The 14,195-nt window shown below is 45.3% G+C and overlaps 1 protein-coding gene and 1 long non-coding RNA gene across 4 annotated transcripts in view; one reads left to right on the top strand and one right to left on the bottom strand.

The window, feature by feature from the left end:
- MLPH (melanophilin) overlaps window positions 1–6,458 on the bottom strand; it is a 74,994-nt gene extending 68,536 nt beyond the window's left edge. For 2 of the 3 annotated variants that reach the window (XM_082240363.1, XM_082240364.1), the window contains exon 1: window positions 5,646–5,762. In XM_082240363.1, coding sequence (XP_082096489.1) covers window positions 5,646–5,747 — 102 coding nt within the window. In that variant the 5' untranslated portion in view covers window positions 5,748–5,762. Of the gene's footprint in view, window positions 1–5,645; window positions 5,763–6,258 lie in introns of those variants that run through there. The other variant, XM_082240365.1, reaches the window with a different exon arrangement.
- Window positions 1–10,928, top strand: part of LOC309525721 — a 115,965-nt gene extending 105,037 nt beyond the window's left edge. Inside the window, exon 2 of the long non-coding RNA XR_014216503.1 lies at window positions 10,746–10,928. This is a non-coding gene — a long non-coding RNA (uncharacterized lncRNA). The remainder of the gene's footprint in view (window positions 1–10,745) is intronic.
- Window positions 10,929–14,195: the final 3,267 nt, after the last annotated feature.

The following is a 14,195-nucleotide window of genomic DNA, read 5'->3' as shown; positions in this document are numbered from 1 at the left end:
ATTGAAGTATCCTTCAGTGGCCAACAGTTTCAAAAGCTGCAGAGAGATCTAGGAGAATGAGCAGGGCTGCCCTCCCCTTAACGTTCTCCTGACAAATGTCCTCAGTCAGGGTGACCAAGGCAATTTCAGTGGTGTAACTAGGCCTGAAACCAGACTGGAACAGAGTGGATCCAAATAATCAGTTTTCCTCAGACATGCCTGAAGCTGGGGCGCCACCACCTTCTCAAGCACCTTGCCCAGAAAGGGGATATTTGCCACTGGGTTTAACCCCTCTGAGTCCAAGGGAAGTCTTCTTAAGGATGACATTACAGATCTCTGCCATAGATATTACAATGCCACTTACACCACCTATAGGAACATAGAACTGAGTCAGACCTTTGTTCTACCTAGCTTAGTACTGTCTACACTGACTGGCAGCGGCTCTCCCCTGCCGGGGATTGAACCTGGGACCTTCTGATCTGCGGCCCTTCTCTCATGCATGCCACCTATGTGTGAAGAATGCTTGCAATGTGAATTCATATCAAAATAGCATGATTTGCCTCCTCTGTTTTGCTTCCCATTGACATTTCTGTGCTTTGTGATGCGGGAAGAGCCTTGCCAAGCACTTAGCCATACAGTCACAGATATCGGCAATGTTTGTCTGTGTTCAATGGCTTGTCTCCAGAAAAGCTCCTGCAGCTTCTTGTGACACAACAGATGGTGCTCTGGGCCCCCCTGATCTTTGGGGTGCTCTTCAGTATCAACAATGATAGGGAGAAGCTAAGAAGCTTCCAGGCAGGAGCAGGAGCCGCCTGGCACTTCTCTGGAGGCATGGTATGAATACGAGGCGAACACACGTGTCTGTTGGGCTGACGTTGCTTCTGGCTGTCCATTCCCCTCGAGTCAAGGGAGAGACTCATTCCCTCAGGGTGCTGCTGCCAGCTGGCAGAGTCAGAGCGGAGAGCATTCTGGATTAACTCGTCCAGAATAAAGAATGTTCTGCCTCAATTTTCACCACGGCTTCAACTCTAGTTAGAATGCTCAAATCTATGTAGGTCTACTCAGAAGTAAGTCTTGCTGAATATGATGGATTTTAAGACTTGGGGTTGTTGTTGTTTTTTTAGTATAGCAGACAGATGCAGTGTCTGTTCTGGAAAGCACCACATATATGGTAGATACCTATCAGTCAGTGCTCCATCCCTTCATCCATCTGCTTATGGCCGATAATTTCAGTGTGCTGTGAAACAAGCGCCACAAATGGAAATGTCAAAAGATTTTGATTCAATTCAATTCAACTGAACAAACATAAATGTGCATCTGAAATTACATGTATAAAATTATCTACATCCACTTTTGGATGATTGTTTTCCCCACCCACAAACTAACATTACCTCCAGGTTTTGAGCATTAGGAGTTAAAGGGGTTAAATATGAGCCTCCTGCTTCAGCAAGCATAATAATTAATCCGGTTAGGACTTACATGGCCCTTGAGACACTTTAAAAGTGGCTCTTATACCTCCTCTCTGTCTCCTCCTTCCCAGGCTAAACAAACCAAATTCCCTCAACCGTTCCTCATAAGGCTTGGTTTCCAGAACCTTGCTTGCCCTGCTTTTGCTATGTGTACTTCTTTATTACAATTAAAGCACACCTTTCATAGATATGGCTTTGCCCTTCATTTGACACTTAGACACATAACTAGAATCATTGGCTTTTGCATTCCTGACTGGAGACTCTTCTCTCCTTTGTACACAATCCTCTCTTAAACAGGCAATTAATCTTTCGAAAGTCAAGTCAAGTCCTCTTTCCCATCCAATAAAGTTGCAAAAGTCCCAAATTTGGGTTTTAGTGACCCTAGGAAATCGCAGATATTTTGCTCTTCCTGCATTGGGTACTCTGACAGTTCTAGTTTCTCAAGAAGTGTTAAGATCTCAGTCACATATTTGGGACAATCTGCCTTAGAATTCAACCTGAGCCTCAGCAAATCTCGCATCCGTTTTCTATGGAAACTTTTGCTTGCAAATCCATATGAAAGTTCCAGGGCCTCAAGTATCTGGGCTGCAGTATCAGTCTCCTTAATATGCACAACCTGGGCATCTGAAATGCTGCTTAAAGTTGTGGCTCTTGCTTGCTTATGCTGCCGTTCTCATACATTGATTGGAGCTCTAGATTCTTTGTTATTGCCTGTGGGCCTTTTACTTTTAATGCCACCTAGTATTTCTTTGCTATTAACAACAGATACTTTCCCCATTGAGTAAGGATGGTAATCTGGGCATCTTGAGGCCTGCATCACTGAAGTAAACCTCACTGGCCATCTCAAAAACGGAGGAAATATCCAAAACTCAAAAGTTGGAGGAAAATGTGCTAAATCCAAAACCAGAACAAAGTCTCCAAAGGAAAATTTAAGACCAAAAATCTTCACTACCTAGGTACTGTACTGCTCTGTGAGGGAAGTGGGGACTAATCTCTCTTCACAGTGGAGACAATGGAGTCACCATATGCTCACCAAGAAACAAAATAAAGAGTTCTGCTTCGGACCTCTCTTCTTTCTTAAGAGAATTCAGCTGCATTCACCAAAATACTTCAAAAATAATCTAATCTTGGCCCATAACCTATGTTGGGATGTGAATTAGATGCTAGGAGAGGGTATATTTATTAGCTATTATCCTTCCTTCCTCAGGTGAGCAGAGTGCCATCCCTTTGCAACTTAAAGAGAAGCTTAGATAGACTAGTTTTAGCCTTTTTGTTTAAATAATCCAGGATGGATTCTCCTGGTATTGCCTCCTTTCTCTGAAAACTTTCCAGCTTGTCAATATCCTCCTTCAATTGTGGTGCCCAGAGCTGGACACAGGACTCCAGGCGGAGTCTGACAAAGGCAAAATGGAGTGAACACCCCATGGTTAACCGCCCCACCCCACCCTTGGTGATCTCACAGCCACACATAAGAGAAAGTATTGCTTCCTACATTCTGCGGACTTGGCCTAATATTTATGCCTTGTTGCTTACTGACTTAACACAATTCTAAAGAACAATTATCCTAGTCAAAAGAAACTGCAAGGAACAAATGGATCCTGAAACATGATATAAAGTGATGAACTTTAAAAGGGAAGGGAGGTGAAGAGAGAAGGGTCTCAAAAGTGGCTTCAGAAAATGTGTCTTTTCTCCTTCTGGGTGTTGCGCTGATGGGTTCTGCTTTAAGTCCCCCGTCCCACTATTAACACAGGAACGAGCCCAGCAAGGGTCAGAGGGGGGACACTCAAGCGGCCTACAGGTGGAAGGGCAGCTGTGCAAGGCATTCCCAGCACACCCAAGTCACCTGGCCCTGCCAGAAAGGCCTCCGCCCTGCAACAGAACTGCAAAGGTGGAACAAGGTCAACCTAGAGGAGACTGGAGACTCCAGATCACTGCTGCCAATGCGACCCATCAATCTAAGCTCTCTCTCTCTCTCCTGTGATTCAAATTAATAATCATGCCACTCTCAGCAGCTCAAGGTATTGGAAGCAAAATAATGAGAAAAGTTGGAGGCCACCAGAAGGAAAGCAGGCAGTTAGAAAAGGTGGCAGAGCTGATATCTGAACACGAACCTCCTGATTTGTCGCTCTGTCTCTTAGGCCATTTCCAGGCAATCTGTTTATTGCTTGTGTGGAGATTATACCACTTTCCATTAACCATTATCCCTCACTGTCTAGAACATCACTTTCCTTATAATAAAAATAATGATTTTTTAAAAAGTTAGTTTGTTGCCCAACAGTGCTTTAAATCCACGCTAACTGAGCAAACCTAAACATGCTGGTGTGAGACCAAATCTCTCCAACAGAACAGTGATCATCCAAAGGGGATCTCATCCTTTATGCCATGCCTCCTTAAAGAACAAAAATAAGACTTAGTGGGAAATTCTGTTGAAATTCCAGAATACTTGAATGTTGCTAGGATCGGACATGGGGAAACCAGGGACAAAGTCCAGAAATTGTTGGGAGTCCAACTCCCAGCATGCTGTGCTGGCCAGGACTGATGGGAGTTGGGAGTCAAACAACCTCTGGAGGTTAACAGACTAGCTCCACACTCACCTACCCCTGGGCTAAACCATAACTACAGTCCAAAAACCTCTTCCTAAAGATATGGGTGCTGACTGTAGACCGGCTACTAGAGGGTGGGTCTGTGGAGTTATTTTGAAAGAGGCCAGACGTGCTTCTGTCAAATATGACTCCGTCCACCTGCACAGTGACATTGGTTATGCTGGCTCCTTGTCTAACCCCCCTGCAGAGAGAAGAAATAACATGGTGCATTAGGCACACAGAAGTTGTGAGAAATTGCAGCCCACCTCCCATTTTTTGCTGCTATCCTGAAGTCACACCCAAAAGGGTGGGGGGATGACAAGGAGGAGATAAACAACAGTAGTTTGGACTTGTTGGGTATTTTTGAGCATCAGCAACAGACAGCGAAGGACACTTTTTCTAATGGGGTTGTGGAATCCTAGCAAACTACAATCCCCACAGACGTGAGATGCAATTTTCATTTACAGTGGTACCCCGGGTTAAGAACTTAATTTGTTCTGGAGGTCCGTTCTTAACCTGAAACTGTTCTTAACCTGAAGAACCACTTTAGCTAATGGGGCTTCCTGTTGACGCCACATGATTTCTGTTCTTATCCTGAAGCAAAGTTCTTCACCCAAGGTACTATTTCTGGGTTAGCGGAGTCTGTAACCTGAAGCGTATGTAACCTGAAGCGTCAGTAACCTGAGGTACCACTGTCATGCCACACTTCTGGGGAGTTCAGAGCAGTGCTTTAGCACCTCAACAACCTGATAGGTACATCAGGTCAAGCTCCCCAATTCATATCAATGAACTTTCTAGGAAAGTAGTTCTATGATCCTGGATTTCTGACACCCAGTCCCATCATTCTAGCCATGGCATATTACAGTTCTTTACACAATTTCAGAGTACCCTCAGTTACCACTGAATATGATTGTAATTGCAGGTGGTAAATTCTGCATAAACTTTCGCCGTGTCTTAAGCTTGGTCTTCTAGTTAATATAATTTGAAATCTAAAATAAATGCTAAAGATAATCAATCTAACAAAAGGCCATAGCCACAGATGATGGTGGTGGTGATTAAAGGTAAAAAGGTAAATATTATTATTATTATTATTATTATTATTGACAAATGACTAGATTTATTGACAACAAGTAACAAATATGCAAATCAGCCCCAACTCCAGTCAGCCTGCCACATACCAGCTTCCAGACGCTAAGTTCTGGGCATCATCTGATCTGCAGGTCTGGAAAACAATCTGCAGCCCCTTGGCTGGAGTTGAGAGTGATCTGCATATTCGAGTTGTTTGCCATTAACAACTTCTGGGGCTTTGGGTCTATTTGTCAGACTGGCCTCCTATAGCTTTCCATAAATAGGAGTTGTCCCAATACTGCTGCAACTTCCATGGAGCTGAAACCTGACTCCTGATCAAAAATGAGATAGATCACTGTTGGACAAAACTATTTCAAGCACTTTCATAAATATTTCAATAAAGTGTTATTGAAAGGGGGGTTTCCATGGAGGGGAACCCTTTTATAGATTTGCATTGGCTTTATTTCCATAGTTTGCATTGAACAAATCAGTAAGAAATTAGAAATGTGTCTTTCCAGAAATGTGTCAACAGTAAAAATGAACCCACATTTAAATCTCCGGAAGGAAAGAAGAAGTCAAGGAAGTTGCTCTTTTTACCCCAGTCGGCAGCCTTGCCAGAAAGGGCGCATGTGGAGTCATCTGCAGCCATGTGCAGCCATGGCGCTTCTTGCTTCCCAAATTAACCTTCAACCGGCCTCGGGGCGCCTCTGGCGAAGAGGCATCCCCATGAGCAGGAAGTCACAAGCTCTTTGCGCGCCAGAGAGCATTCAGTGTCACAGGACAGCAGCAGACTCTCCCATCCCTCCTCTAGGTTGGTTTCACTGTGACAGAACTATTGCTGCCAGTTCGCGTATCCCTGGTGCGCGGAGCGCGGGCAGAGAGGCGCGCGGAGATGCCCCCGTCCTTTCCAGCTCAGCCCTTCTCCCAATGCACAGCCCTTCTCCTCCTGCCCCTCGCTCCCGGTCCTTCCTCTGCCCCCGACCTGGCAGCCAGGCCGGCAGGTGCCAGCCCTGCCAACGCCCGCCAGGTCCTCGCTCGGCTGCCGCTCACTGCCTTTGCCCCTGGCAAACAAGCCCCCTCCATGGAGCCTGCCCAGGCAAGCAGCAGGTTGCAATTGCGCTTCTCCCCCTGGGGATCGCCCTTTGCGCAGCTGCGGTTACCTTGCAATGCTCGCTGCTGTTGCTGCTGCTGTTTCCTGGGTGCTGCTCAGCCCTCGCTCTGGTCTCTTTCTCGGTGGAAATCCTGCCCTAGAAGGTGGTGCAAAACTATGTGGCTGTCACATGCTCCCAGTGCTGGGTTCCCATCCTCCTCTCCCCTCGCCCAGGGCTCACCAGATCCAACCACCTAATCGGTGCGCAGCGATCACATGGCCCCACGAGCGCTGGCCTCCCAGTCAACTTCCTGGGCAGCAGCAGCAGCAGCTAAAGCGATAAGGAGAAGAGGAGCAGCAGAAGAAGAAGGAGAAAGGCGAAGGGAGAGCTGCAGTCGCTGGCAGCTTTTTAAAGAACTACGGGGAAGATTGCTTGGGCTACCTGTGGGGCACATGTGGGGCACTTGGTCAGGGCGCGGGAATAAATGGCCCAGTCACTCGGTGTTTAAATCTGAGTGGGACTTGAAAGAGCAAGGTTTTTTAAACTGCATCAATAAAAAGCAGGTTAGCGGGTTAAGCAAATCCACTGCGAGATCGGGTTGCGCAAGGCTAGGATGGCTGCTAGGACGAACCTTCATTTTGCAGAAGCAGTAGCCTGTCCCTCGTATTTAACCATCTGAAATATTTTAATGCCGCCTTTCCTGAAATCACAGTGAGTTCACAACGCAACCGTTAAACCATATGCACAAAACGGTAAGCTATCCAGCCTGAGGCGAATGAAAAGCAACTCGCACTGAGATCCAGAGGAGAAAAGTTGTGTCTTCAGAGAAAGACGGAGACTCTGTTGCCTCACTCGCCTGCCTGCGGGTTTCTCGAATCATCCCGCTGCTGCCCACGGTTGGAAGCAAGATGCTCCATCCAAAACTCAGCAAAACTTCTGAGACAAAAGTGGGAAATGCCTGCTGCCCTGTTCTTCAAATATGTGTGTGAGCAGCACAGGCAGTGGGCCTTCCCAAACACCCCTTTGCACAGAGCTCACTCATGCACATTCATGGGCTGCATAATGCTCTTAACCGCTGTGTTATTTTCTTCACTCCTTATCAGCTAAACCTGATCTCCCTGTTCAAACACAATGTGAAAAGTGAATTCATACTTTGAATTCCTTTGTGCTGAGTTGCGCTTTGTGTCAATAGAAAACTCTGCGCTGGAGACTGGCCCTTGTGGGTGACTCCCCAAGCAATTATTTTGGCAACCTTTTCAATGCCAGGCAACTGGACTGACTTGGAGGTATAATCAATTAAAAATGCTGTCAGCCTGATTTTTTATGTAGAGGGATTGCACTATTGTTCACATGTGGTTAATAAAATATGCAAAGTTATAAAATACCCCACTGGTGATGTGCTCTCCCGTGGCAAAGGGACATTTAACCACCTGGATCTGTTTGTTGGTTTGGTTTAAAAGAGATATGGTAGAGTTGAAAGGGCTCTTGGCAGCCATCAGTCCACCCCCCCTTCCAAGTGCAGCAGGAACCCCAGCATGGATTTTGAGAAAGGCATGCTGGGTTTTAGTACTCAGAGCATCCTTTTCTAAGTGCTCACAGACTGACTTGTTGAATTATCTGCTCTAAGACCTTTCCTGGTATCAATGGGTCAAGTGAGTAGAATTGTAGCGTTGGAAGGAACCATGAGATCATCTAGTCCAACCCCTGCAAAGCAGGAATATTTTGCTCAAAGTGGGGATTGAGTCCACAACCTTGAGGTTAAGAGTCTCATGCTGTACCAACTGAGCCATCCCTAGTTATCTGGATCTTCTTTCCCCCTTTTTCTGAAGGTGGGGACAACATTTGCCCACCTCCAGTCTGTGTGAACGTTAAACATTCTCCAAGAATATTCAAAGATTACAGTCTGAAATTACAGTCTGTAAATCCCCTGGATAGTATTATTGTCTAGACCATATTCAATCAGTTTGCTAACCAAAATATTAGGGATCGTTATCAAATGTTTTGCGGGTGGCGCTATGGGTAAAACCTCAGCGCCTAGGACTTGCCGATCGCATGGTCGGCGGTTCGAATCCCCGTGGCGGGGTGCACTCCCGTCGTTCGGTCCCAGCGCCTGCCAACCTAGCAGTTCGAAAGCACCTCCGGGTGCAAGTAGATAAATAGAATCATAGAATCATAGAATCATAGAATCATAGAATCATAGAGTTGGAAGAGACCACAAGGGCCATCGAGTCCAACCCCCTGCCAAGCAGGAAACACCATCAGAGCACTCCTGACATATGGTTGTCAAGCCTCTGCTTATTTTTTTTTTTAAATAATTTTTTTTATTTGCTTTTTTTCCAGGGTAAGATACATCATCAATAACACAACAAAAGCAGTTTTACAGAAAGAAAAAAGAGTTATAGAAAAAAGAGTTATAGAAAGAAAGAAAAAAATTCACTTTTTCAAATCAATTTTCATAATCAACTGGACTTCCCCACGTCCTCCATCCCCTGCTTTCTTCACAATAAAAATAAACAGCAAATTAATACCTTATTTTGTATGTTTTTGTGTTTTCATTTAGTTATAAATTCCGCAATTTATACTTTTCAAAACCATAACTTAATTTCCGTCATTCACCAATCTCAATACTGAAGCGTATTTTTCCCCAAGGCTTAGCAAATTCTTAACATTCATATAACTTGAAATGTTTTTGTAAATAGTCCTTAAATTTTTTCCAGTCCTCTTCCACTGCCTCTTCTCCCAGATCTCGGATTCTGCCTGTCATTTCAGCTAATTCCATGTAGTCGATCAACTGCGAGTGCCATTCTTCCAGCGTGGGTAGCTCCTGTGTCTTCCAGTATTTAGCTATAAGAATTCTTGCTGCTGTAGTTGCATATAAAAAGAACGTTCTATCTTTCTTTGACACTCTCTGGCCCACAATGCCCAGGAGGAAGGCCTCTGGTTTCTTACAGAAGGTGTACCTAAACACCTTTTTCAATTCATTATAAATCATTTCCCAAAAGGCCTTCACCCTCGGGCATGTCCACCAGAGGTGAAAAAAGGTTCCTTCAGCCTCCTTACATTTCCAACATTTGTTATCAGACAAATGATATATCTTTGCAAGTTTAACTGGGGTCATGTACCACCTGTATACCATTTTCATAATGTTTTCTTTTAAGGCAGTACATGCCGTAAATTTCATACCGGTGGTCCATAACCTTTCCCAGTCTTCAAACATAATGTTGTACCCAATGTCCTGTGCCCATTTTATCATGGCTGATTTAACTGTCTCATCTTGTGTATTCCATTTAAGCAACAAGTTATACATTCTTGAAAGCACTTTCGTCTTGGGTTCAAGTAATTCTGTCTCTAATTTGGATTTTTCCACCTGGAAACCAATTTTTTTGTCGTTTTTAAAAATCTCTAAAATTTGGGCATAATGAAACCAGTCTCGCACCTTTCCTTTCAATTTTTCAAAACTCTGCAACCTCCAAGTATCACCATCTCTCTCTATTATCTCACAATATTTTACCCAGCCACTCTCCATATTACGTAGTTTTATAGCCTTAGCCTCCGTCGGTGATAACCACCTCGGAGTCTTGCTTTCAAATAAGTCCTTGTATTTAGTCCAGACAATAAATAGAGCTTTCCTGACAATATGGTTTTTAAACAGTCTATGAAACCTTATCTTGTCGTACCAAAGATATGCATGCCACCCAAAAGCATTGTTAAACCCTTCCAGGTCTAGGACATCAGTGTTTTCTAGCAAAAACCAATCTTTCAACCAGCAGAGGGATGCAGCTTCATAATACAATCTTAAGTCCGGCAGGGCAAACCCCCCTCTTTCCTTTGCATCTGTTAGTATCTTAAATTTTATTCGGGGCTTTTTGCCCTGCCAGACAAACTTCGTGATGTCCCTCTGCCACTTTCCAAAACATTCCACTCTGTCCACGATCTGAAGGGTTTGAAACAAAAATAACATTCTTGGCAATACATTCATCTTAACTGCTGCAATTCTTCCTGACAAGGAAAGTTTCAATCTTGACCAAGTTTCTAGGTCCTTTTTAATCTCCGACCAGCATTTTTCATAATTGTCCTTAAATAAATTCAAATTTCTCCCAGTCAAATTAACCCCTAGGTATTTCACCTTTGTAACCACATTTAATTCTGTTTCCTTCTGGAACCCATCTATTTCTGAAGATGTCAAGTTTTTTGCCAAAACCTTAGTTTTTTGTTTGTCGGGTCCCGCCACCCGACCAAACTCAGAAATTAGCTCTAAAACTCTTTTTGTACTAGTTTCTGGCTCCTGTAATGTCAAAACCAAATCGTCTGCAAAGGCCTTAAGTTTGTATTGTTTTTCTCCGACCTGTATTCCTTCCACCAGCTGGTCCCTCCTAATCAAATTCAGCAACACCTCCAGGACCGTCAAGCCTCTGCTTAAAGACCTCCAAAGAAGGAGATTCCACCACACTCCTTGGCAGCAAATTCCACTGTTAAACAGCTCTTACTGTCAGGAAGTTCTTCCTAATGTTTAGGTGGAATCTTCTTTCTTGTAGGGACTGCTTACCAGCGGGAAGGTAAACGGCGTTCTGTGTGCTGCGCTGGCTCACCAGATGCAGCTTGTCACGCTGGCCACGTGACCCGGAAGTGTCTGCGGACAGCGCTGGCTCCCGGCCTATAGAGTGAGATGAGCGCACAACCCTAGAGTCTGTCAAGACTGGCCCGTATGGGCAGGGGTACCTTTACCTTTACCTTTTTAATGCCACAGCCTTCTTACATGAGACTAATCTAGCAAAATTTATTATTGACAAATCCATGCTGCATTCTATTAATCAATGCAGTGTTATCAGGAGAGGTACAAACTGGCTCCTTTGCAATCTGTTCTAATATGGGACAACAATATTTTAATTGCATCTATATTCTTTTGTATTCCTGTGTCTAGCATTCATCTGCATTCACTCTGGAGTATCCCCCCCCCCAACGCAAAGACACCCTCATGGATGACACAGAAAGCACCTTTTGCTTCCTTTTTGTGCTGCTTGTGTGGTCAATGCAAGAAGCGGAAGAGGCTAGGAGAGCTCAGTCAGTAGAGAGGGAGACTCTTCATCTCAGAGCCCCACATTGGGCAAAAGATCCCTGCACTGCAGGGGGTTAGACTAGGTGGCCCTCACGGTCCCTTCTAATGACACAATTCCATGATTCTACAGCAATTTTAAAATCACATGTGAATTCTAAACTATGTTGTACACATCAGTTAAGTACAAAACAAGGCCTCCTCCAAAAAAACCCCTTCTCATTTTGTGTGCTCGCTTTATGTGCTCTGAACAAAGCCATTCATTGTCCTTCAGGGCAGACCATCATCCATAAGTGGAGTCAGATTCAACTGATTTTGCTCAACAAAGAGGCCCATGAAAAGGCCAAATTAAGTGACATATGCGAGATCTGTTTTCAGATCACTAGATGTTTCTGCTTTTCCTTTAAAGGAAGTGCAGCCTCCCCCCCCCCTCAAATTTCATCATGGCTCCCTTTCCCTTTGGCATTTTCCCCATTATGAATTTACTTCCACCAACAGGATAGCCATTTCCCCCCTCTGTGAAAGGTTTGACTCCCTCCCTGCAGCATCTCAGCCATAATCAAATTCTCACAAGTTGCTGGCCTGTCCTCTCTGTGTGGGCACTGGCGGACAAAGGTGGGGGGCGGCCTGCCCCGGGTACCATCTGGGGGGAATGACATCATGGCCCCCCGCCCCTCCGGGATGCTCAGCGCTCACCACGCCCCCTAGGATGCACGCCACGCCCGGTGCCAGAGCAGGTAGCTTCGCCACGGGGGGGGGGGCAGATGTGAATGGGGGAGGAGAGGGAGGCTTGCATGAAGTTCAGGGACAATCTGAATAACATGCATTTCATTGATAATTATCCACGGCTGGACATGTATTGGGTGCATCAGTGCAAATGCTCTCAGCAAGGCCACCTAAGGAGAATCCAATTTGTCTTTCCAAATGTCCGGGCAGCTGATTATTGATCTGCCCTGCAACGAGTTTCCATTTATCTTGCTCCTCTCTGGAACACCAAACAAGCGGCATGTGGGCTGCCATGTGCGTCCCTCCCCCGATCTTGCTGGAACTGGCTTGATGGCTTGTGACCAGAGATCAGACTCAGAAGAGGAAACAAACTGTCACTCCTCTTGTTCACCGCATTGCTAATTTGCCAGATATGATTCTCAGCAGGGTTCTCTCTCTTTTATTTCAGAATGTGGTCGCCTTCCCCTCTTTGATTCACTTTTTATAGTTTATGTTTCTATGCAGCAGCTTCTTAAATCTTTCCTCTTGCTGATTATTCTTCTTAAAACCAATTCTACTGGAAATGCTTTGATTTTTTTAAAGAGAGTAAATAGACGGTCTCTGACATTCTGCAGAGCACCAGGCAAAGGTGTGTGTGGCTCGGAAGCAGGACTCTGCGAGCTGCTTGACAAGTTGTGCAGGGAATAGGAGGTGGTGGAGTGAGAAGCCTGAGCTCTTGGGCCTTGTTCACTTTCAGAGTCCAGGGGGAGGCTGGCTTTTTAAGAAAGGCTTTCGGACAAAGGAAGCAAAACCCCTTCCTGCACCCACGCCAGGTAAAAGGGTTTCCTGATGAGCTTCTTCCACAGGAGAGCATTGGGGGGGGGAACATACACCCACCTGTAGCCCAAATTGCGCAGTGATGTGCAGAAGAGCTCTCAGACAAACCATACAAACATTTCACAACACATCGGCTGTTGCTGGGTGATAAACCTATTCCCATCACTTGGCAGAGCAATACAAGTGAGCCTTGGGCTCCCTTCCACCTCCACAATACTATGATTCTATGGAATGACCAAGATCCCCGAGGATAACTCTGCCTCTGCTTCTGTCCTGCTTCCTCGGGATGGTTTCATCATCTGTGTGGGCTCTGAGGCCCACGTGGATATATGAATAGAAGGGATTTTCCTAGGAGGGAAAACACAAACCAGCTCTGGAAAAGATTTGGTGGAGCAGAAACCTCCTATGTAGCCACGAGATACACAGGGCTCAAGGCATTTTGGCACCCAAAGGGAACCACTGAATGGTGTGAGTGAAGATCTACACTGGGAACAAGGTGGGTGGGGTGGGGGACCAGCAGCACCTCCTATTCTCCAAGAGAGAAGCAACAGAACTTCTACAGAAGCAGCATTTTGGGGTTCCACCAAGACGGTGACAGATCCAGCTTCCAAGGAGTGCACCACAGCTGTCACAGCCACTGTGGCGGCAGCAGCAGACAATGCATTTCTTAGAGGCCAGATCTGCTGCCGCTATGGATCTTGCCACCCGAGGTAGTTGCCTCACCTTGCCTCATGGGTGGGACGGCCCTTATGGTGGCTTCCCATCCAGTATTCTACATCTATATACTTGTAAAGTGTAAGTGGCTTCAGTTATTTTCTTTGCCAACCCAGCAAAAGGCTTTTCTCTCAAGAGTTCCTGTTATTGGGGAAGGGAAATGGAAAGAAATCCTGTCCCACCTCATAACACTGGAAGTTCAATGCAAACTTCCACGTACAAATCTGTCCACATAAATGTCATCAAAATGAAACCGTGTGCTTGAATTCTGTTGCTGTCAGTAGGAGAGGGGTGGGGAAATTATGGTCCTCCAGATGTTCCTATCACTCCATGCTGGCTAGGGCTGATCAAAGTTGGAGTCCAACATTAACTGAAGGGCTATAGGTTACCCATCCCTGCAATAGGACTAATACCCGACTGCTTTGCCTCCAAAATACACTCTGCTTTTATTCCGCAGAGTTTAATCTTGGCAGAGTGGGAGGCTGTTGTAAATCACTGTACTGTGTGATTAAATCACAATATCCTAAAAGAACCAGCTGCACAAATATAAGATGGGGGACACCTGGATTACCAGCAGTACATGTGAAAAGGGTCTCGGAGTCTTAGTAGACTGCAGGCTTCACATGAGTCAACAGCGTGATGCAGCAGCAAAAAACAACAACAAAAACCTAATGCTATTCTCAGTGGCATCAATAGA

This window comes from Podarcis vaucheri (genome assembly GCF_965113315.1).
Source record: "Podarcis vaucheri genome assembly, chromosome: 1".
NCBI lineage: Eukaryota > Metazoa > Chordata > Lepidosauria > Squamata > Lacertidae > Podarcis > Podarcis vaucheri.
Note: the sequence above shows the minus strand (reverse complement) of the source record. Positions and strands in the feature narration are given on the sequence as shown.